This window comes from Xenopus laevis, chromosome 1S, assembly GCF_017654675.1.
Source record: "Xenopus laevis strain J_2021 chromosome 1S, Xenopus_laevis_v10.1, whole genome shotgun sequence".
NCBI classification, from domain to species: domain Eukaryota; kingdom Metazoa; phylum Chordata; class Amphibia; order Anura; family Pipidae; genus Xenopus; species Xenopus laevis.
This window is the reverse complement of record NC_054372.1, coordinates 99,518,546-99,543,476: the sequence shown is the minus strand read 5'-3', so window position 1 is coordinate 99,543,476 and position 24,931 is coordinate 99,518,546. Positions and strand designations below refer to the sequence as shown.

The 24,931-nt window shown below is 36.7% G+C and overlaps 1 protein-coding gene across 4 annotated transcripts in view; it reads right to left on the bottom strand.

The window, feature by feature from the left end:
* LOC108703726 (paired box protein Pax-5-like) overlaps positions 1 to 24,564 on the bottom strand; it is a 133,610-nt gene extending 109,046 nt beyond the window's left edge. For 3 of the 4 annotated variants that reach the window (XM_018239937.2, XM_041579984.1, XM_041579985.1), the window contains exons 1-2: positions 23,322 to 24,564; positions 6,255 to 6,420 (exon numbers count right to left, since the gene is read on the bottom strand). In XM_018239937.2, coding sequence (XP_018095426.1) covers positions 6,255 to 6,420; positions 23,322 to 23,364 — 209 coding nt within the window. In that variant the 5' untranslated portion in view covers positions 23,365 to 24,564. The remainder of the gene's footprint in view (positions 1 to 6,254; positions 6,421 to 23,321) is intronic. The other variant, XM_041579986.1, reaches the window with a different exon arrangement.
* Positions 24,565 to 24,931: the final 367 nt, after the last annotated feature.

Sequence of the window (24,931 nt, the reverse complement as noted above, 5' to 3'; positions counted from 1 at the left end):
GATGTATATGCCACAGCATTAAAAAGTAGTTACTGCAACATAAAATATTGGCATCGCTTAATAAAACCATTCTATTATAATACCATTTGTTTTCATAGTGAAACTTTAGTGGTGTTCTCGTTGTGGTTACACAACAGGAGTAAAAGAGTTGAGTAGACATGAACTTATAATTTATATAAATACATGAAATCTGAACTTTTACATGTCTAAAATCTAAATCTCGAATGTTTGTAGCAAAATCCGGCAAAGAGTTGCACATAACTTCACTGAGGCTTTTAGGTAAAGGGTAATTGATCCTTCTTTGTCCTCTGGGATATAGGCTTTGTTCATAGGAGAACATCTATTAAATACAAAAGTCTTCTGCTTGACAATAAAGACAGAAATAGTCACATGCGTACACGTATTGGACCTGTTATTCAGAATGCTCGGGACCTGGGGTTTTTCAGATAACAGATCATTCCATAAATTCGATCTTCATCCCTTAAGTCTACTAGAAAATCACTGAAACATTAAATAAACCCAATAGTCTGGTTTTACTTCTAGTAAGAATTAACTATATCTTAGTTTTATTGAAGTACAAGATACTGTTTTCTTATTACAGAGAAAAAGGAAATAATCTTTTGAAAAAATAGAATTATTTACTAATAATGGAGTCTATGGGTTATGGCCCTGTGGCCTACCCGTAGTTCAGAGCTTTCTGGATAATGGGTTTCCGGTGTAATATATCCCATACCTGTACAAGGAAAGTAACTTCTCCAAGAAATCATAGAAAGTTATAATAATCTTTCTAGAAGTGAATAAGACAATGGCCTAAAGCTTCAGGATAAGTCTCTGTGTTTCCGCTTCCTGTCATCTCTAAGTGATATAGAACATTATAATCATACAGTGTAGAAACAGGTATTTTGAAGCGCTCCTAACCTACTGTATATACGTGAAAGAGTTCAATAGACTCCTTCAACCAGAAACAAGTACATATTTGCCTTTCTATCATTCTGGGATCAAAGCCTTATTAAAGCTTAAACTTCTTTACTTGCTGTAGTACTGAAGACCTCAAATTCTCTACATGCTTTTATTTTTATAATTTCTATTTTTAAGCAATAGTTTTCATGTAAGATATTTTTCATTGGCTGTTGCTTTTAAAGCTTAAAGCATATAGACATTTTAGCTAAACGAATGATGTGCTATAATAAAGTATTATTTTTGTGTGTAATATGGTTAGAGAGCTATAATGATCAGCTAATGAGAGTCTATGATCATTAACCCCAAAGTACCAGTAGTTGTGAAGGCTGGTCTTATTACTGCAAGAAAGAATTAGATCTATCATAGCAAATGCTTCTTTACAGAATATTTGTTCTGCAGTAAACAGTTCTAATGTCATGGTTTTAGCTTAATACCAACTTGTTTAGATTCTCTGTTGGCATGAGCTTACTGTAGAAAACACAGACTTTAATAATGCCTTCATGTTTCAACAGCATTTATAAAGTGTTGCATGAACCCAACAGAAACAGCCAACATAAAGGATACATTGATGACTCTGCCTGTTCACAAGCTAAATATCAGTCCTAGAGTGATGTTTACAGTCTGCTGACCCACACATATGCGTTGCCTGGTATAAAAAGTACCAGGATGGCATCCCCAGGACTCAATTATTTCAGCAGTGCAGCCACTTCTAAAAGTTCAAGACCTGGCTCACTAAGGAGATGTCAGTAGGGCATCAGCTTGCTCTACTTGAAAAGGCTGTTAGTATCCATTTAATGCCTCATCTTAAAGGAGAAGTAAACCCTTGCTACTTAAATCCCTTACTCCCCTACCCTACATAGACCCCCCTCCCTGCTTCCCCCCAGCCTAGGTGGTACCTTTGCTAATTGCCCCTAACTCTTTACTTACCCATTGGTGCAGATTCTGTCCAGCACTCCCCCAGGCCACTGATCTCCCTCCCTGACGTGCTGAAGGTAAGTTTAATTAACGCATGCTCAGGGGAGGGGGTGCACCGGGGGCACCTTTTGTGGTCTGGGGGAAAGTGCTTTATGGTAAATTTGAATTAGGCAACTCGATTGCATTGGTACATCAAATTTTAAACACATTGAGGATTATCATCAGCTGCGCTTCTGTCTTTGATTGTAGCATACTAAGCAACAACAAAAAAACACACTTTATATTCCTACATGTTTTAAAATGATCCATGCACCCCATAAAATTATGAGCCTTGACCCCCACATAACTTTGCATAATTTTATGTAATCTTCATGATTTAGTAGATCTAACCGAGTGATTAAGCATAGAAACGGAATCTAAAAATGTAGAGTACATCTTATGAATTCCTGGTATCTGTCTTTTTAAGTATTTTTTTATCTTATAGTTTATAACAACAACTTACAGATGGGTAAGCATATGCTCAGTTTACAGTAGATTTATTGCCCTGTCATAGAGGTGTGTGAGTAAAGCACACAGTCAAATTTGTAAAAGGCATGCAATAATTCCTGAAGAAGTCAAAACATATAATACGGCATGTTGATTATGAAATCAGTTCATTTTATAATTGCATTCATTCTTCTTCTGACAATTCTTATTACAGTGCCATTTTGTTTGGTAAACTAAGACAGGGATGCACTGTAATTAATACTTATAGAAATAATGAGCTATGAAATTCTAATTTATTTTAGACAGCTTGAGTGAAACAAATCAAGATCCACAACTTTCGAATACTGTCACATTTAAATGTACTCATAATCGTGCCTTATCTTTTTGAGCACGCTGAACTCAGAGTTTATGCAGAACATGAGGGATTAAAGTAAACATGACAAGATAGAAGCCTTAGACCAACTCATTATATCATGCTTAGGGTGTTACTAGGATTCCACGTGACCTCTGCAAAAATCTATCCCTTCTGAAAGAAGAAAGGAATGATGATCTTGGTCTCATTTTGTAAGCTTAACAATGAATAATGTTCATATTTTTTTTCAGTTATCTTACATTCTGCAAAGGCACCACAATTATCTGCAAAATATTTACTCAAATTCAATATGTATACTGAAAATTCACACACACAGGACCTTCTAATATACTAAAGAATCCCCCTAAGACACTAAATAGGTTAAACTGCTGTCAAGGACTTGGAAAAGTCAGGGAACCAATGTTCCAAATCGTATGTTTAAGACATTAGTGCACAACAAGTGCACCAAAAAAAAAAAAAAAATATATATATATATATATATATATATATATATATATATATTTATATATAAGTCCTCATATGTAGGAATGCACACTGGGATTTTAGTAAAATCTTAAATTTTATTAAATCATAATATTAAAAGAAAACAGGTCAGTGTATATTTATTTATATATATATATATATATATATATTATTATTATATATATTATTATATATATTATTATATATATATATATATTATAATAATTATATATATATATAACAATCTATATATATAGATCTACTACAAATGTACAAAACATGCAAATGAACGAAAAGCTTGTAAAATTAGTGTATCACTGATATTCTGTAACTAAAGGTGCCACCTGTCTGGTTTTCAGCCTGGTTTTCAGAAGAGCATCCCAGGTCAAAAATGCCTGAACAGTCTTCCAAATTAGTATTCTCCTAGATTGACTCTATGATCAATCAATTGCCACGTCATAGTTCCACCCCCACAACATCATCACCCAGCCCCCCTCCCCAACAGCACAACCATTTGACCACCAATATCCCCCCCCCCCCCGTGATATCACCTCACACCTCTGTCCGGAAAGGAAGATGTGGAAAGGTATCAACCCTATCTAACCTTTACAATAATTATTTAGCCAATAATATGCCAGAATAATCAATTAGAAACACTAATCTCAAGGTTTTTCTCATAAAAACTCAGCAGAAATATATGGAAAAAATTGGAATTAAATCAGCATTGTCAAATGCTACTTACTAATTACTATGGATTACTAAACCGGTATCAAATTGTGCATTTCTTATTACATTTCCTGATATATACTCATTGGATACGCAATTACTTTACAAGACATTGTTGAGAAAGAGACTTCGCACTAGGGAAGAGATTTAAAAACCTTTTAGCTTTAAGACTGCATTCCAGCACAATATTTATTCCTTTCTCCCTTAGGAAAAATCCCTTTCTTTTCTTAGGAAAAATCTAGGTATTAAAATAAATCTTATAACATCCTAATAACGTTTCATCTACTGCCGGTAAAGCAAATAATAATTCATCCCAGATCTTACCAGAATTTGCCTATAAACTGTCCTCATCAAGCTAAATTATTACATATTTTGCAAGAATCCATGTAAATAAGTACAGTTATAAAATGTACAATTGGGTTCCAAATATTGGATAAAAGGTATGGGGCTTATTACAAGATGTATGGAGTAATGGGCATAACTGACTATTATCTATCAACCTATGATCTGTTTTAGCAGAGACTAGTATAGAAAATCTCATAAAAGTGTGCCAATATTTTTTTTAAAAAATATATATATATACATGAATAATTAATCAGGCAAAGTGAAGGTTTATTTGGTCCAATGTTTCAAGGTTCCTGTGTGGAACTGAAACGGTGGACCAAATAAACCTTCACTTTGCTTGATTAATTATTCTGTTGAATTACAGCTATATGTGCTGTCACGGTCGGCACCATAAAACCAGAACCAATGCTAAGCACCCTGTTCTCGGCTCTTGCTTCTGTCTTTAACAACCGCCTTTCACCTCGGGAGGAGCCCTCAGCTAATCGAATGCCGCCGGGTCTTAATAAGAGAGGTGCCAAGCGAAGGGTTCTGGATAAGCAAAGGTGCATGACGGTAAGCAGCAGTCTTTTGGGCAGAAGATCACAGTACAAGGCGTAGGCATGAAGCGGGTCAGGCAGGCGGAGTACAAGAGGAGTCAAACAGGGAAGGGTCAAACCAGGAGATCAATCAGAAGGGAAACAGATAAAGCAGAGTCAGTTACCAGGCTGGGTCAGGATTATAGAGGTTGGAATCGTCAAAACAAGCAGGGGTGACAACAGGAATCAGATAATAGTCTGCCGACCCCCCCCCACTAGACCACTACGGTACATTGTTACACGTGCGTCCTATTCGTTTGGTGTGTATATATTTTTTTTTTTTTTTTTTTAAACAAACAAGCTAAAATGCCACTCCTCACCTTTCTTATTGGGTGCACGTGGGCAAGGCATAATTTACATGCTAAACAAGGTAGCCCCTGAAAAAATATTCTTGCACAACTGAACGGTAACTTTCTTAAAAAAGACAATTTTAGTTACAAAGTTTGTACAAAGCATGCATAAGCTGACTCGCCCATGCGTCAGTCCTATCCTAAGTGAAAAAAAATAAAGTGTTATCTTTTGGGGGAGACAGACCATACCTGCTTTTCTCTTTATTTAGCATGATCTCCTCCAAAGACACCATTAGGCGGGGGTTGGGAGAGCGAGCATTTAAGGAGAGAGCCACCTCCCCAAAAAATATTAAAAAAAATTCACTTAGGATAGGACTGAATATTTTTTCAGGGGGTTATATATTGAGAGTACTGGGGCTACCTTGTTTAGTGTATATATATATATATATATATATATATATATATATATATATAATATATATATATATATATATATATATATATATATATATATATATATATATATATATATCATATACAGATATATATGAGAAAGTCCCTGATGGGACTGAAACATCACGTTGGCTGTACATATTTTTTAATACACTTATTTGGATTTATCACAAGTAGTCTCGGTGTTGATGGTCTTATTTAGTATATATATTTATATATAAGGGATAATTTACAATAAATGGTGCAAAGAGCAAAAATATACTTAAAGTGCACTGGTTTTAGCACTCTGCAAATAGACCCATTAAAATTTGCTGGTTGCACCCATGCACCCTTGGACAGTTGGGGAATGCTACATACTGAAGGGGCGAAATGTGTGTAGCACATGAGCTTTCACTAGATTCACGCTAACTTGTACATCATTTGTATTAAGATTTTATTAATGGCAATCCTTCCTGCAATACTGCATTCAAATCTCTATATCACATACTGTAGTTACATGCAGATGAGGTTAAAAAAAGCACAGATCCTTTATTAAGAAAAACTTACGGCTGGAGTACAATAGTATATGAATCAAACAGTCCAAGTGGACAAAACATTTTGATACTGAATTTCATGTAACCTAAACTTTTTTGAAAGGTTGATAATGGGATGTGATTTAATTTTCATTACCTGCCAAGAATTTTGCTGACACATCCGTGACTAACCCGTAGTTGCCGAGAGATATCACACGGCCTTACTCCTTGATGGGCCAGTTCCACAATTCTCTGCCGGACTACATCAGGAAGGGGCCGCCCATTTACAAAAACCCCACCTAGCTGATTCACTCCTCCGTGTCCTACAATAAATGAAAAAACAAGCAACATCATAAGGCATCTTCACAATATTGACTTTATACAAATAAAGTAGGAACAAAACATTTTCCTATTGCTTTTAAGGCTTTTCCAGAATGTTTGTACAGTACTTGCTACAGAATGCTATATCATTTTGAAAAAAAATAGTTGTTAACATTTCATACCACCCTAAGTAAACAACAAAATCACACATTTGAATTATAATGTAAGCTCTACAGGACAAGAAATTTCTTGCTACTGTGTCTCTTACTACATGACACTTAATTTCTGTATGTGTATACTTTTTTATTATTTCTAATGTTTGCATACGCTATATTTTTCTATATCGTAAAATTGCACAGTGTCACGAATCCTAGCAGTGCTTTATAAATAAAATAATGTATATTTCATGGCATGATAGGAGTTGTAGTTGATAAAACTTGGAGGGCAATAAGATACTAATTATGTGGGTACAGAAGTAATGATATGTATAGATACATTGTAAAGTTCAACTGAAAAAGACAAATATCTATCAAATTCTACCCTTTAGTGCATCTCCCATCATTACTGAACAACATTAAGGGGGAAAACTTTCTTGGCAACAGTGTGTATATATATATATACATGGATATATACATACACAAACACACATAAACAAACATACATACAAACCTTCACATACACAAAAACATATATATATATATATATATATATATATATATATATATATATATATATATAAATTTATTCTCATACAGTATACATTTATATAGCAACAACTGTGCCTCTGAATTCTATGCCTATCCATGCATAGGGCATTACGTGAGTCTACCATTACATCTTCACCAGACATCCCACAGTTTCACCACCCCCACAGTAAAAAACAAATATGGGTATGTTGCTTCAGATGAAATATGCCTTTCTTCCACTTCCATCAACATAATTTTAGACTGTTACTTTCCCCCTTTTCTTTACTAGAAAAAAAACAACCCAAACTGTGATATAGAAAGAAAAAAATGATGTTTCTGTCCCTCCAGTTCATGCCATTTTGATGCAAGAAAATACTTTATCAGCTTTAGTAGACAATACAGTATCTGACACTTCTTCAATTTGCAAGCTCTATTTGCCAAATCCATCACAATTCAGGAAACCCCCAAGTTAAGAGTCATGTTTTTTATGCTGAAGTGCAGTAATCACAATTGAGCTTCATTTCATCTTTTGGAACCGGTACAAACAAAAAATACAAGGAAAATAAATGGGGAGAAAAAAAAAACAGAGGGCAATAAATGAGTATAGTCTAGCAACTGAATCATAATAGGTTGTATTAGTGATGGGTGAGTAGTGTGTATGTTGGCAGGTATGCCCTACAGAGTTTAATTATGGCATGACATAGGTAATACCATCAGGACTAATCATCTGTTTTTTGTTCATGTCTCAGGACTATGGGAAGTTATAGGGTGAAAAACTTAGTATATCTGCAGCAACATAGCTTTTTGGGGAAATGCTGTCTGTATGGGAAGAAAGGTCTTTCCAAATATTCAGCTACATTCTTTTGTTTCACCCATGTAGCCTACACCTTAGCAGAAATATCAATAATTATAATATGTTATACACTCCAGCTACTCTGTTGTAAGTTTCCCTTTTATTGTGGTACTTACAGACTAAATGGTTCATGATAAAAGCTCTTTCACACTTCATGTTATATGACCTGCTAGAGGCTTGTTTGTGTACCAAATACATTTTTGAATTCCTGTTGTCAATGATATACTACATTAATAAGACTGTAACTGCAGCATGTTTCAGAGAACTTGTGCCTGTACAGCAGGAGTGCCCATATGTCCATAATAACATTGTTAGCATTTTGTTCCATGGAAAATATTATATTGATTCATGAGAGAATTTATATTGCTACATAAATGAAAACACAATATCTTATGTAACTGTTTCTTATTTATTTCTTATGTAACAGAAGAAATATCTGAGTGAAACAGGAGGGTGATCTAGACAAGCTGTTTGTTGACTATGTCTGGAAATATACTGATCAACAACTTAAGGTCTAGTTGTAGATCCCAATCTACCTTTTTGACACACCTGCTGTACAGCCAGTGATGTTCCCTGGCCTGTACTGATTGGAGGAGCTTTTCTATACAGTAGAATTGAAGAACAATGTAAACACCATTTGAAATGCCTTAATAACTAGCACATACGATTAAGTATTATATATATCTATTTTTCAGGACTACATAATAATAATTCACAAAAATGCAAGGGGTTTAAAGGAGAAGGAAAGCTACGGAGGCATTTTATTGCCAATAGATTAGCTGCAATAGTGCAAGCTAGAATGCTATATTTATTCTGTAGAATGTTTTACCATACCTGAGTAAAAAGCTCTAGAAACTCTCTGTTTTTTTAGGATAGGAGCTGCAGTATTAATGTGGTGTGACATCACTTCCTGCCTGAGTCTCTCCCTGCTCTGGGCTCAGATTACAGTAGAGAAGGGAGGGGGGTGGGGAAGAGGAGCAAACTGAGCATGCTCTTGCCCAGGGCAATGAAGTTTAAGCTGAAGGCAGGAAGTCTGATACAGAAGCCCATGTGTACACAATAGCAGGAAAGAAATGCAGTGTTTCTTTTGACAGGGGACTTAGAGCAGCACTACTGGGGGTTTACTGGTATATTTAGATGGACCTTTCTGATTACTTAGATGGACCTTAAAGCTTACTTAGTTTTAACCTTTCCTTCTCCTTTAAATACAGAAACCAACTAAGCCAGACTTGGAATTGTTTATTGTGCTTAAACAGACCAAGCCCTACTCCAAACCCCTTTATATTGGATTATGTAAATTCCAAGCCATTTATACAAGAAAAATACTTTTGGATCTTATGGCTATAGCAGCTAAATAAAAATAGATAATTGTACCACAAACTAGTGGAATTTAAAGATTTTTTAAAAATGTAGGGCCCATTTAATGATGAAGTAGTAATCAAAAATCATCAGAAAAAACATTATTATTAACCGAGTAACCAACATATTAACTACCCTACCAAAAGTAAATTCCCTGTGTTTTCTACTCACTATATTGTCAAGGGTGGTTAACATCTATCTTATTAGCTAGAGAGATTCATGAATCTGTTTTAATTGACTGTACAGTAATAATAATTTACTTAAAATCATAATTTCTGATATTTTAGAGCATGATTCTAATTCTAGCCATAATCAGCTCTGTTTCTTTGATAAGAGGAATCACCTACAAGGGGAACACAAAGAAGAGAAGCTGTCCTAGAGGTTAAAGGAACAGTAACACCAAAAAAATGTTCAGATTGTGCTGTACTGGTATATCTGGTGTGTTTGCTAAAGAAACTCTACTACAGTTTATATAAGCAAGCTGTTGTGTAGATATGGGGGCAGCCATTCAAAGCTGAAAAAGGAGAAAAGGCACAGGATATATAGCACATAACAGATATGCTCTGTGATATAGAATAGGCTTCTTCAGAACTTATTTATTATCTACTGTGTGTCCTATGCTTGCATATTTGCCCTATGGCTACACATCAGCTTGTTTATATAAACTATGGTAGAATTTCTTTAGCAAACATACCAGTTCTGCCAGTGCAGGGCATCAATACATTATATTGCCATTCCTTTAAACACTTTCATTTTTTGGTGTTACTGTTCATTTATGTGATCAGCCTTTAATGTGGGATCTCATGCTAAAGACCCTGGTTAGATTCCCTGTGGCAACTACTTGTGACCCTGCACATGTCAGTTACCCCTAAATGTAATAAAAGGCACTAAGATTGCCCAGGAGTAGTAACCCATAGCAACCAATAAGATGTTTGCTTTTAAACAGGTGACCTGTAGATGCTACCTGCTGATTGGTTGCTATGGGTTACTGCTCTTGTGCGAACGTAGTGCCTTTTATTACATAAACCCCCTTATCTTCTGATTTCCAGACTACATAGTGCACTTTTAGTGGCGGCCTTGCTTGCTGTAAAAAGTGCTTTGAGCCTCGAGAAAGAAAAGCGCAATATAAAAAAATTCCCTTCCCCACTGAGCTTGCCTGCTCTCCTTAAATGCCTAAGAAGAATTATAAGCCTCTAATAGACATTTGTGTTGCTAAAAAAAAAGAATTACGGGTTGAGACAGCACACTCAAAACTCAAAACATTTATAACCCAAACTATATTAAAATTTGTAAAAATGTATTTCTGAAAAAAACGTTAAGCCTGTGTGTTGAAACAAGTTCCCCTTTTATTTATCATTAGAGAGATATCTGTGAAATAAACAGTGAAGTTTCTGATAAACTTGGAGGTAAACATTTTGTATTGTCTCTAAGGAATGGAAGAAGAATTTAGCTTTTTAAAAAACAGTCACTGACATCTCAGAAAAAGTCTGACACACTGTGTCACCAAAGTTTGTGCATCTTTCTACAAAATATAACCACTGTTACAAAAAAAAGGAAAAGAACAATATAGTTTTGCCCTTTAAAAAATGACTGGGGTTTATTTTGCAATAGGTGAAGGTATGAAAGAAACATCACAACATGAAAAAGAATAAAATATGTGAGAAGTTCTGTAGTCCATGTGCCTAAGCGGAAGTACAGAAATAAGACCAGAATAGGTTATACTTTGAGTAAGAGAAATTTCTGCTATAAAATGACGAGTAAAAGTATTGGGTTTAAGTATAGTAACAATACTAATTAACACATGGAAATTATGCTACTGAATTACTAAAGTGCTCAACTGCATTTGTAACTTTATCTATAATAACCAATAAGATATCTGCTTTCATTCTCTAAATTGTATAATCTAATTAAAACTCATTACTGTTTGGTTGCTATGGGTAACTACACTAGTACAATTCAGCAAAATTAGTCCCTTATTAGATTTTTTCTGCCTTCATCTCTTACAACAAAAACCAGCTAACTTTTAATGGGTACGTGGAAATAATCTCATAATCACCTATGAATTATATAGATTATGAGTAGACCTAGGTAATTAACAAACCTATTTTAGGTCTAAATTGCTCCAGTAAATAAAAAATATTCAGCATCTAGGGCTATTACAATTCAACATATTTCCCGCTGTAAGAGTAAAAAAAATGTACAAAAAAATGACTTTTTTGCTGAGTGCCAAATGCTTCAACTGTAAGAAAAAATGAAAAACAAATGCAGCTTGTGACAGCAACATTTCAGAAACAGAGTCTTTGTCCTTTGTGGCTATGCATAACATATCGTGCCTACATGTCGTTTTTTTCCTGTGTGCGTTGATTCTGAAAAAGATTATACTGATTTTTAATGGTGTTTACAAGTGGAAATAATTTCATGATTACATATCAATTACTAATCAGCTATTCATTATAATAAGGAAGCCTATGTAATTTACAAAGCCATTTTTACACCAAATTGGTCTAGTAAATGAGAACATTTGACATGTAGGACCTTGACAACCTGAGTATCTTTTTTTTTTTTTTCAATAATCACCATCTGCACTATAAATATAAATTATACTGTGGCAGATTTCAGGCACTGGCGTAGGAAAGCTCTCTGCAAAGCAATGATGTGGGATATGGCAATGTATTTTATTTAAACAAAACTATTTCTTACAGATTATTTTACCATGCTGCTAAATAATGAAATACAGCTCTATTACTGTATTTATTCATTAAAGGATTCAAAAACATAATAAGTTTATATGTATACCCAGTATCGGACTGGAGGGTCTGAGGCCCAATGGGGCTTCCAACACAGGGGCTCCCATCCCCCTCTGGGTCCCCAGCCACAACCCCCCTCCAGGTCCCCCATGCCAGTGCAACCCCCTGCGGCCCCTGCAACCTCCCTCTGGGCCCTCCGCGCTGCTGCAACCCCCATACTGGCACCCCGCACTGTTGTGCATACCTGTTCTCTCAGTCAGGTCCAGAAGATGGAAGAGCAAGAGGCAGCAGGGGCAGCGGTGCAGGCAGCGCATGGGTGAAGGTCTGGGTCGACAGGGCCCGCAAGGGCTGCCGTCCACTGGGTTTTTACCCAGTGTCCCACCAGCCCAGTCTGACCCTGTGTATATCTGTAAGCAATAGCTCTGTGAGCTCCAAGAAATAACAACAAACCTTGGCAACAATTTCTTTCATTTTGCCCTTTTCAAGACAACATTACATGGATTGAATTTAAAATACATCTGAGCAATAATGTACAGAACAGGGTAGCCTCCAAAAGTAGCATTTCCCCTTTAAACTCTCTATCACCCTGCCTCCTAAACACCATTTTTTTGAAAAATGTTACTTGTTTCTTACAAATAGAACAATCATGGCTGTCATCTTGGAACAGGACCTGTAAACTTTGCATGTGTTTCACTCATGTTTCTGTGCAAGTGTCTCTTACCTCTCCCACCATCTCTTAAGCTCTGGAAATGTAATGCGAATATAGCATGTATATGGACCAGTCATGGAGCACTGCACATACTCCTGGGATGAAGGAGATGGAGGGATATAATGAAAATGGTGTGAATTCAACCAACAACACTTACCCCCATATGTAATTAAAGACACTGAGTTTGCCTGCGTGCAGTAACCCAAAGCAATCACTAAGATGTTTGCTTTTAAAGCTACTAATTGGTTGCCATGGGTTACTGCTCCTGGGCAAATTTAGTGACTTTTATAACATAACCCTTAAAAGGCAACATGGTTGCTGGAGAAGATTTCAAGGTACATAGAAAATGTTGTGAATGAATTGCTAGCCTATTGTTATTACAATATTACCATAGCTGGCTCTCCTTTTCCTTTATCAGTATTTTACTTTAATTGGTCATTTTACTTTATTTCTTGTGATCTTCAACACACTCACAGGACTGCCTGAGTTACCCCATAAAACTTTGGTCAAACAACAACTGCAGTCAAGACTCCAGTGCTGATTTACAAACGTAGATACTAAGCTGCACCAGTGCTTCTGCGCATAGCAACCAGTCATATATTTGCTTTCACTTTCTAACCTGTAGTACCACCACAAAACAAATGGTTTATTGGGTGCTGAAGTTGTGAATTTTAACCCTAGTGGTACTTCTGATCATAAACTATACTGGAGGTTAAAGTGCAATCTTTGATCGTGTCAATTTATAAACATAACTAGTTTAATTCAAATGTATTAGAGTTATACAAATCCTTATTCCAGGTACCCTGAGAACTGCTAAATATTCTGTATCAACTGTTTCTTGGTTCCATCACACATGGCTGTTTTTTGTTTATCAGAACATCCCAAACAAGGCTTTCAATGGGCAATACGCAGTCGAGGGACTAAAATATTGGCCAAAATTAATTTTTATTAATTCATTTAGTTGGGAAGCTAGCAAGTGGCAAACATCCATTTGGTAAGTTAGTAATAATATGGTTATGGGATCGGTTTTCCAGAAACCCATCATCCAGAAAGCTCCAAATTAAAGAAAGGCTGTCTCCCATAGACTCCAAATTTCTAAAAATGTTTCCATTTTTCTCTGTAATAATAAAACATTAATGTGCACTTGATCCAAACTAAGATATAATTAATCCTTATTGGAAGCAAAACCAAGTACTAATGAGTCAAGATAGTAATATAAACTGGATGACCAAATTATTGGTCAAATAAAGAGCATGACAGTGGACAATTCAAAAGAGCTACTATTAGAAATTCATCATCTTTAATTACTTGAAAATAGCTGCTGCACTCAGATTTTACAGAAATGTCATAGGATCAACCAGGCTGACTATTATGTCCCCAGCATGTTACCGCAAGTCCTACGATCAAAGGAAAAATCATTTGATCGAAGGATGAAATCCTTTGAATCGAACGATTCGAAGGATTTTAATCGATCGATCAAAGGATTTTCCTTCGATCAAAAAAACCTTAGAAAAGTGATGGGGAAGGTCCCCATAGGCTAACATTGTACCTCGGTAGGTTTAAACTGCCGAAGTATGTAGTCAAAGTATTTTTTAAAGAGACAGTACTATCGAATGGTCGAATAGCCAAATGATTTTTAGTTTGAATCGAAGTCGTAGTCGAAGGTCATAGTAGCCTATTCGATGGTCGAAGTACCCAAATATATACTTCGAAATTCAACGTTTTTTTACTTTGAATCCTTCACTCGAGCTTAGTAAATGTGCCCCTTACTGTAATTCAATAACAAATCTTTTTAATTTCGAGACTCATCCAGAATGTTTTAATGTGATAACCTCTTCCTTGGGTACAAAAAAAATAAAGACTAACATGCATGTGACAAATTTTAAATCAAAAGAGAAAGTAGCATGATTTGTGTTGCAATAAATATTTACTAGGTACCACTGTAGTGCACACTTTAGACTAAATGGTACCAATAAACCATAATCCCAAAGTACTTCTGAAAGTCAGTTGGTTCTCTTATGCCATGGCAAAGCAAAATACTTTGTCAAAATACTACCAATTTAGTGTATAACAAGTTTCATTAGTGATGAGCAAAATTTTGTTTGTTTATCAAATATTTTTGCTCAACTATGGCAACATTTCACTACGAAAATATTCACCATGGTGACAAAACACTCATTGACCCCAATGCTACTTCACTCATCACAATATTTCATGATTCCATAATAAAGGAGCTCAGTACCCTTTACTCCAAGAACAACTATGGAGGTTAGGAAAGAAAAATGGCTGTCAATCTGCTGTCTATAGTTTCCTGTGCCCTCCTCATCAATGGAGTCTGTACTATTAAGATGTTCCTTTTTCTATCCATATTAAAGGCCTGCTTGCTAATACTGCTGAGCTCCCACTCTGTAATGATAATAGCCATAATTTGTGGCCCACTTATTAAAAATGATGTTGCGGGTGAAGGTAGATGGTAGCAATTGTACTTTGTGAACCTAAAGAAGTGAAATTCCTTTTTAAAAACTGGAATTTTGGCCATTTAAGTTTCCAGGTGCCGCTTTTTGCCAACAGTCTCAGGGTCAGACTGGGGTCACTGGGCCCACCGGGGCTGCTGTCCAGGGCTCCCCTCCGGAACCCCCGTCTCCCAGCCGCATCGCTTGTGTGCACTATGTTTTTGCGGCAGGAAGGAGTCGGCAAATTGTGGATCTGGGTCTGTGGGGCCCACAAGAGCCGCGGGCTCACCAGGTTTTTTCCCGGTGTCCCGCCAGTCCGACCCTGAACACACTGATGCCAAGGTTCATACCTTTCCTCATAGAGTGTCAGTATAGGTCACAAATAAGCACTGTGTGTTCATTTTTGCACAGGTTGCCCAACAATCCCATCCTCCCGGACTCAACACTGCAGCCAGCTAAACTGCGCAGGACATGGAGACTGTAAGATTATACCAATTTCTCTACCTCTACAGCTTTTACAATGACTTCAGTTAAGTAGGTTTATAGATATGCCATGCTCCTTTTGCAAAGTATAAAGTATGCAGAGAAAGAAAGTTCTGTTCACTCAAAAAAAGTATGCTATAATACCTACTTGTGATGGCATTCTACCTCCTGGTCAGCCACAGGTTTCAGGCTACAGACAATACACTACTGAATTTGTATCATACACCTTGCTTTATATAAATAAAAACCATACATCCACATGTGTTTCAAGCCCTTATACAATATTAGCATAAGCTTGACCAGTAAATGAAAATGCCTTAAAAATCACCTATGTTGCAGAGGGAGCACCAAATAACCAAGTTTGAGTAACAATAACAATACAGTACTTAAAGGAGAACTAAACTCTAAAAATGCCATATTTTATATACTGAACTTATTGCACCAGCCAAAAGTTTCAGCTTCTCAATAGCAGCAATGATCCAGAACTTCAAACTTGTCACAGGAGGTCACCATCTTGGAAAGTGTCTGCAACACTCACATGCTCAGTGGGGTCTGAAAGGCTGTTGAGAAGCCAAGTTTAGGAGTTGTCACAAATTATCAAGCAGAAAATGAGGTTGGCCTTTAATATAAGCTGATGCTACAGGGCTGATTATTGTATTCTGATGCTAGTTGTACTGGTATCTAAGCTGCCATTTAGTAATTATCTGTATTAATTACTAATCAGCCTTATATTGTGACATTTCTAGTGACAGCAGCACAGAGCATGTGCAGTGAATCGGCAGAAAAGAAGATGGGGAGCTACTGGGGCATATTTGGAGACACAGATCTTTACTGCTAAAGGGCTGTGGTTGCCTTAGGCTTGTACAGAAGCCCAAAACATAATGAACAACATTTCTAGCTACTTCTATAGTTAAGCTTTAGTTCTCATTTAAGCACACTGTATGCAAGAACAATGCAACTTCCTGATATCAATGCATTCAGAAGGAATCGGAATTACATTACAAAAAACAAAGATATTGTGCAAGTAGTTTTACAAATCTAAGCAATTAGTAGAGAATGCCATTATTATTAGTCCTCTTTTTTTTAACATATTTGACATTATGACACCCAAAATGCATCGTTTCACCCATAAAGCATTAAAAATTTGAAATTCCAGTGCTAATAGTGCTTATATAAAGAGTTTTTAGTCCTGTAAATGTGGACCAATAAAAACTGCCCATTTTTAAGAATTGTAAATATATTGCTTAGTATAGTAGTAGTAGTAGTAGTAGTGGTAGTAGTTAGTAGTAGTAGTAGTAGTTAGAATATTTAGGACCACATATTTCAGCTTAGTGGATAGAGGTAATTTTCCCCTTGATTGTTATTAATTTACTAATACAGGTATGGGATCTGTTATCCAGAAACTCATTATCTAGACAGTCACAAATTATGGAATAGCCATCTCCCATAGACTCAAATAATACAAATTTTTAAAAATAATTTCCTTATTCTCTGTAATAATAAAATAGTTCCTTGAACTTGATCCAAACTAAGATGTAATTAAACCTCATTGTAAGCAAAACCAGCCTATTGGATTTATTCAATGAGTAAATTCTTTTCTAGTAGACTTAAGGTATAAAGATCCAAATTATGGAAAGATTCATTATCTGGAAAACCCCGTTTCCCTAGCATTCTGGATAACAGGTCCCATACCTGTATTAACACATAGCAGGTACCTGTTATTTTTTACTTCTACAGTTAATACAATTCTAATATGCCCTATTGGCACTGGAAATATGAAACAATAAAAACTGCACAGTTCCCTTAGCGAATTGCTGTAGCTCTGAATTAGAAAAAAATAATCAAATCAGGCTCCAAATTGATCAGGGAATATCAACCTTCATTTAATCTGGGTTTCACATGAGTAGCTGCCATGCTTTGTTTTCACCCAAAATGCAATGTAGATGTGTGACCTTTTAAATCCCGGTGGTAATATGGTTATTAATAGGAGTTATAATCAATGTGTATGCCTGGAAATCATTGGCTACTAATAACTGATTATGATTCCTCAGTGGATCAATAAATATTTCTTCCCACTCGAGAAATGGTAAAATTTGACTCCTGACCCCCAATCCAGGCACCCCTGCAGGGGTCCTCCGCTTCATTAGTTACTCTGTTTTATTACGTGTAAATTCATTTGACACTCTACTCTACTACAATAAACCTGAGAGTCTGTAAGGTACCAATAAACATAGAAAGTTGGTGAATGTAATGAAATAAAAGGAGCCGAGAGGAAGAGTGCGGACTAACATTTTCCCTCTCTCATGCTCCCTTTCTCAATGATAGAATATGCAGGCAGGGAAACCTTAGCAAATAAATGTTATTTGCAGCATTTCAGTAGAGAAAAAGCCACCTGGTTTTGCTGTGTAACCACTCACCTATTTTTACACTATGCCCGCTGACTAATGCAATGTATGCAGTGGCTGTGCAAACACGTGATCAAGGGAACATCAATATTCCATGACAAGTCCCCTCGCTGAAGAAAGTGCTTGGCAGGATACAGCATAAGCAATCTGATTTATAGGAGAGAGAGAAAATTTAAGGAAGTACATAAATATCAATAGTAACTGTAAGGACGTGCCTTGCTGTTGCTGCTGCTGCTGCTGCTGCTGCTGCTGCTGCTACTGCTGCTGCTGCTACGGTAAATACTATGTCTGCTGCTGATTGGCTCAATTTTTCTGGGGGCTGACCATAAGAATAATGAGAAAACTTGCAAATTTCCAAAGCTGCATGATGAAATGCATAGTCATAGTCAACGGGAAGGTGATATTACATTATAGAAAATAGGTCTTCCACAGTGGTGTAACTTCTGGGAGTGCAGTGGCACTTAGGTCTGTGCCCCCTTGTGGCCACCAGAGCAGTGATAAATCTTATTGCAAGTGGCAGGGGACACATTCTATCAATGACTTTTCTATCAATATCATATGTTTTTGCCAGTTGCTCAGACCAGAAATCTTCCAAATCAGTGGTTGATGTTGACGGCAAGGGGTGGATAACAATGACATCTGCGGGTTTTTTGGCCACAAAAATTCTAGCACCGATTCACAAATAAAATTCTTCCTGAAATTATTTTACTGCAGAACTGTACTGGACATAAAAGTTTGCTCTCCCCTAACCACTAGTCTGTTCCTTCACAGAGGATTCAATTGCACAAAGAAGTAGGGGCAGTTCAATAGTATTAAAATTGTACTTGTTTTGAAACTTGAACTTAGTAACATTTTTTTTGTTTTACTTCTTTCATGTAAATGTAGCAAATGATAATAAATTGATTGTTACCAGTTGGATTTTTTTTCATTGCTTTGAAAACATTTGCCTAGGTATTTGATTGGTATAATTATAAGCTATTGTGTCATAACCTGTGCCATAGACAAAAGCCAGCAGCAGGTGCATGGTTGCATATTTGGGTATTTGGGATACCTGCTCATATATATATATATATATATATATATATGTATTCCCCCCCCCCATCCCCACGGCCGTGTGCAAAGGAGGATGAGCGTGTGTCTATTTTTTCTGTGGCAGACTAGGGGAAGGCTACTTATGAGGTACATGCCTGGTGCCCCCAAGCTTGTGCCTTAGGCACGTGCCTCTTCTACTACCCCTAGTTCTGGTAAGTGTTAAAGGGGAACTCTACAAAAACATGACTTAAGCTTTTTTGAAAAGTAAACATAATTTTAAGCAACTGACTACTTTGCTGAGCTGACTGACTACTGTTACTTTGTATCAGCAGCCAGCTGTCCTTAGACTGCATCCTCCAAACCACACAATTCCCTGCACATGTGATTTCAATAAGGAAAGGAACATCACAGTGCAATGCATTGTGGGTTATGTAGTTCCTGCATGCTGTCTGTAAGCTGTGGAGAAGTTGTTACAATTTGTAACATCAGTGTTTAGTCCCTCCTACCCTGCCAGGATTTCAAATGATGTATAAAGAGAAGAACTGTTAAAAAGCTGGATTTCAGCATAGAAAATTGTATTTATTCAAACTTTTTGAAGAAACCGGTAACTGTGATGGGTATATTAGTGGTTTCTGTTTTATGTGGGCATCTTGGTTTGGAAGCCGGAGCCCCTTTAATGAGCATCACTTAGTACTGCTTTTTGTTTTGTTTAATGGCCCGGTTTTCACTAAAGTTATTTTCAAAGCTGAAACAAGTGCAAGTGATTTAATTAGACTACATGGAAGTATTTGTGTGCACGGGGCAGAGACTGGAAGGCATGAGCGATCCACTGAGGGTGCTTGGGCACATTTCCCTTTATGAGCTGGCTAGTTCATGTGGCACACTTCAGTAACAGCAGGGCTTCCGTTGAGGGCAGAAATCTAACCCCTTGAGGATGCATTTAATAATCAAAATGGTAATTAACTCGAATCCTGTAAGTTAAACACTTTCAGTGGCAATCAGCCAAAGTCACAACATGGGTTTCTCCTTATTACAAAGCCATATTTCACATTTTACATGGTTACAATTTATATTTTTCGGGCTTTGGGGGGTTTTCTTGTGGTATTTTTATTTAGCTTTTCATTGATGATGTGGTTTAGATGGAATGCTCACAGTGAGCTGATTTCTAATGGGAAATAAACTGATATATTGAGGACTAGAAATATATATATTTAGATATACATATATACATATATATATATATATATATATATATATATATATAAATATATATATATATATATATATATATATATATATATATATATATATATATATATATATATATATATATACATACAGTATTTAGTTCTCCACTGTGGTTTCCTTTGTAGCAGTTCATTAAATTAATGACAGAAGAAAAGTGGGTGCATATATATATATATATATATATATATATATATATATATATATATATATATATATATATATATAAAATATATTACAATATATGGACAAACAATCCCTGTTTTGTTTAAAGGGTAAGGCATTTTTCAGTTGCAGTATGCACAAAATGTCTCTGTCTTAAATAAATTGATAATGGGTTGAGTGCAGAGGACTCTTGTATTTGTGTATATATATATATATAAATATATATATATATATATATATACACAAAAGCCATGAATATCTTGTAAATTATAACCTTATAAACGGTGACTAGTGATGTCATCGGTTAGAAACGGTGAGTAGTGATGTAATTTTTGTTACATGACTCTCTAAAACTTGCGCATTATAATAAATACCCCCTATTGTAAAAAAAAATATATATATATATACGTATTATGTATGAAACTAATTAAATAAATCAGTAAATCAAAAACGGTTATTCTACGTCATAATATTAAAGCAAATCAGTTCTTGCCCCTCCCAGTGGCCCTAAAAAGATTTGGTGAGTTGGTTTATCCCATCAAAGGCATTATGACAATTAGAAGTAAATAATAAGAATCTGGTGTACTGATTTCGTACCAGCAAAGCGGAGAAGGAAAACTTTATTGATCAATACATAGTTTACTAAAGGGAACGTCCCTGCTCTATCGCTGTGCAGCTTTAACGCTTCCAGGGATTGGAACCTAAAATTGTCGCCAAAATAAGCCTGAGTCAGAGTTTCAGTTAATGGCATGTTTGGAGCTAAAATGTACTACAGATAGAAGCATAGACAGATGGATGAATAGATAGACAATAAAAGGGAATATATTGTAACTTGTGCACAGTTTCCCCAAGCTCGACAACTTTTACACAAAGGCGTGTTGCCACTGCACTTCAATGAGGCATATTCTGCTTTGTCTTTATCTTTTTATCAAACACTTTGTTGATGATGGACTTCATTTTTATTCCATTTTTTTACGTGTTCGTTTTCTATACGTATATTCATTAATTAATTACGTGGTTATTGCTCCTATGTTTCTCTCTATAATGCAGGCAACGTTTCCCGAATTTCAACACAATATGCCAATATTTAAGTACAGGGAATAATTATATTTAAATTACAAAAGTTCAACTTCAAGTGATGTTTTTTGAGGATTTTTTGTTGTTGTAATCGTGTCGATCATTAATAATGTTAAAGGTGTCTGTTCCTTTACAGAAGTAGGTGCACATGACAGTGCAATTAAATGCATTTATTGCCACGCTGTAGCTACATGAGCAAAACTGGAGGATTTAAATCATCAGGATGGGATCTAGTGACAAGCTGAGAAAATCGAAAATGCACAGCCTGACCCAGCCTTTGTTCTGTGCCAAGCGGAGAGACAACTTGCCCATGTAAGTAAAAGGCACATCAGCTGAATGTGTTGCATGAGTGACTCTCTATCTACTGAGCTGTCTCACCAGGGAAGCTCACACAACTTGTGCACTTTTTTTTTCCTGGGGACACAGCATTTACTTCGTATTGATATACAGCTTGTGGGGGTCCTGAGGGGTACAAAGGAATATATATATATATATATATATATATATATATATATATATATATATATATATATATATATATATATATATTCCTGATTTTTGCCGTTAAAAGGGGAGAGTAACAGAGAAGAAAAATATAAATGCATAATATAGACAGATATGATGTACACAGTGAGTATTAATAAACTGAAATGATTAAATGAATGCAATGATTAATTACAGATGTGAATTCACAGAACAGCATAAAGCCTTTGCCCACCAATAAGCAGCAAATGGGCCCTATTTAAAAAAAAGCTCCCTCGATTTCCACTGATTCATCGAAATAATGCATAACCAAGAGGCCTCCTAATAAACTGCCGGATTAATGAGCCTGAAGTGTATAGGAAACAACAAGAAAAATCGGTCATTTCACTTTTGCCTTTATTACTGAGCGTTTGCTCCTCCGCTGAGATGAGATATATTAAAAAAGAGCAGTTACTGAGACTCCCCAAACAGCTCCACACTCTCTCCCTCTTAGTTCCTTATTTCATTTTTATCCAGAACTAGAACTAGCAGAGATCCGGTCTGATTTTAACAGTGAAAACATACTGAACATATATATATATATAGGGAACATATATATATATATATATATATATATATATATATATATATATATATATATATATATATATATATACGTAGTGTCCCCACGTGCTGGCTTTAAGGCTTTTATTGTAATGATGCGCTGCTGTAATAAACAATTTAGGTTCTACTAAAAGCAAATTGATTGGGAATATTTTTTGTTTTTGTAAATAACTCCGACATTATCGTTTGTCTTTAGAAAGCAGAATCATGAGCAGAAATAAGTTATAGGATATGGCAAAGGGTGTGTTAGAAAAACGTCCAGTAGAAAATCCTGCAAAAGCTGATCTTAATTATTGACACTTTTTGTCAAACGTTGTAAATATCATTTTTTTTTTAAATAGTTGTATAAATGCACTCAATTCGTATTGTAGCACTTTATCGAACCGTACATGCCTGTTAATATAATTATTACTGTTATATATAGATATATGGATATGGAAAGATCGATAGATGATATGCTGCTAGTGCGCCATGCTTAGAATGTATGACGGCTCATGAACATAAGCCCCCAGATACTCCACGTGGAAGCCACAGGCAGGTGTGTAACAGACAGGAGGCAATGGGGTCCATGAGGTCAGGTAAATGAACAAGCCGCCTACTTACTATGCATTGCTGCAAACGGGTCGTGCTTACAGTGTATTTCCATCGCAGCGATTCCCAGCTGGAAGCCCGTGTCGCACTGAGACAATCTCCCTATTGCACTGGCGCGCTTCTAGGCTTTACATGAGATGGATTAAGGGATCCTTTGCACCCGACAGTACCCACATCCAGTCCCAAGGGGCAGGGAATCCAGATTCCTAGTGCTGCTCCTTGCTCAGCCCAAAATGCTGCGACTGCAGAACACGTGCTCCAGACCAGTACCCTGGGTTGGGGGAGTTGCTTGCTGTTTTGGACAGTGGCTTAGGAAAGGGTACTGGAGATCAGCGGCTGCCAGCGCATCCTACTAGCGACAATCGCGCAAACCCAACTCCTACAGTCATTTCATTTAAATTCAGTGTCCCTATATATAGGGAGAGAGAGAGAAAGCTGGATGGCTAGACACACTGGGATAAATATTATTTTTCAGGCTCTGATTTTTTCCAAAAAATTATATAATCCACGAACAATATTTTTTGGATAAGGGACACCCAGGACGCGCTGAATCATGGCGTAGAAACTGATGGTCCCAGATGATCCATAAAATATAAGAACAAAAAAAGCAAGAGTTTCAGCAGTTTTACTGTTATATAGGAGCCTACACGTGGAGTTTTACTGCCCAGGAGAAGACTGAATATTCCAACGGAAATATTGATTGTCCCGCAGCTTGTATATTTAACTATAGATATATTATATGTGTATATTCCAGGAAAGATGACTGTATAGGCAAAAGTTCAGAGCCGGGGAGAGAGAAGAGAATTAGCGATAAAGTGATATTGCTTTCTGTTGGGACACAGTCCAGTGTATGGGAAAAGATAAAGCAGTGGACACGTGAGAGGGAAGAGCTTCTGATGTCCCCGGTGTTTTGGGAAGTTTTCTCCAGAGCAAGATAAACGCCTTGATACCAGGAGGGGATAGTTTGCTTTGTAGGGCTGCAGTTAAGGAGTCAGTGGTCGGTTCCTCTGATCTAAACGGAGCTGCTGAAGGTGTCCACGGTCAGTGCTATTGTTCTTCTCCCAGTTGCTCCTCTGACTGGTTGTGCCCCGCGGCTATGGCTGCTGCTGCTCAGCGATTCAGTGTCTGCAGCCGCGTTCAGTACCTCTCTTCATGTGGACAGCGCTCCTGGCTAAGCTCTGCCGGGAGGAGGCGGGAACTCCAAGAGGGCACCCTGTCAATCACACCATCTGCTGCCATTCACTAACGAAGAGCGGCGGCTCTCTTCTCTTTTCCAATTGGCTGAAAGAAGAAGGCGGGTATCGTCGCCTTCCTATTGGCGGAATGAAGGAGGCGTCGGGGAGCTTCTGAGATCTGATTGTGTAGCTGTCTTCCAATGGGAACCAGAGGAAGAGCTTCGAGGCGTCAAGTTCATTGACAAATGGGACTGTGGCGAAATGTAGTGGAACAGAATAGCAGCTTGTCCTTTATCCGACAGGGAAACTGCAGAAGGGGTGTGAGGATCGGGGGCCGCTTGCTGACATTCACATGTGCTGTGTGTAGTAGGTTTTCAAATGCTCTCATATATAAACATTAATAAACAATACAGACGGACACACACATATTGTGTCTTGGGCTAATTC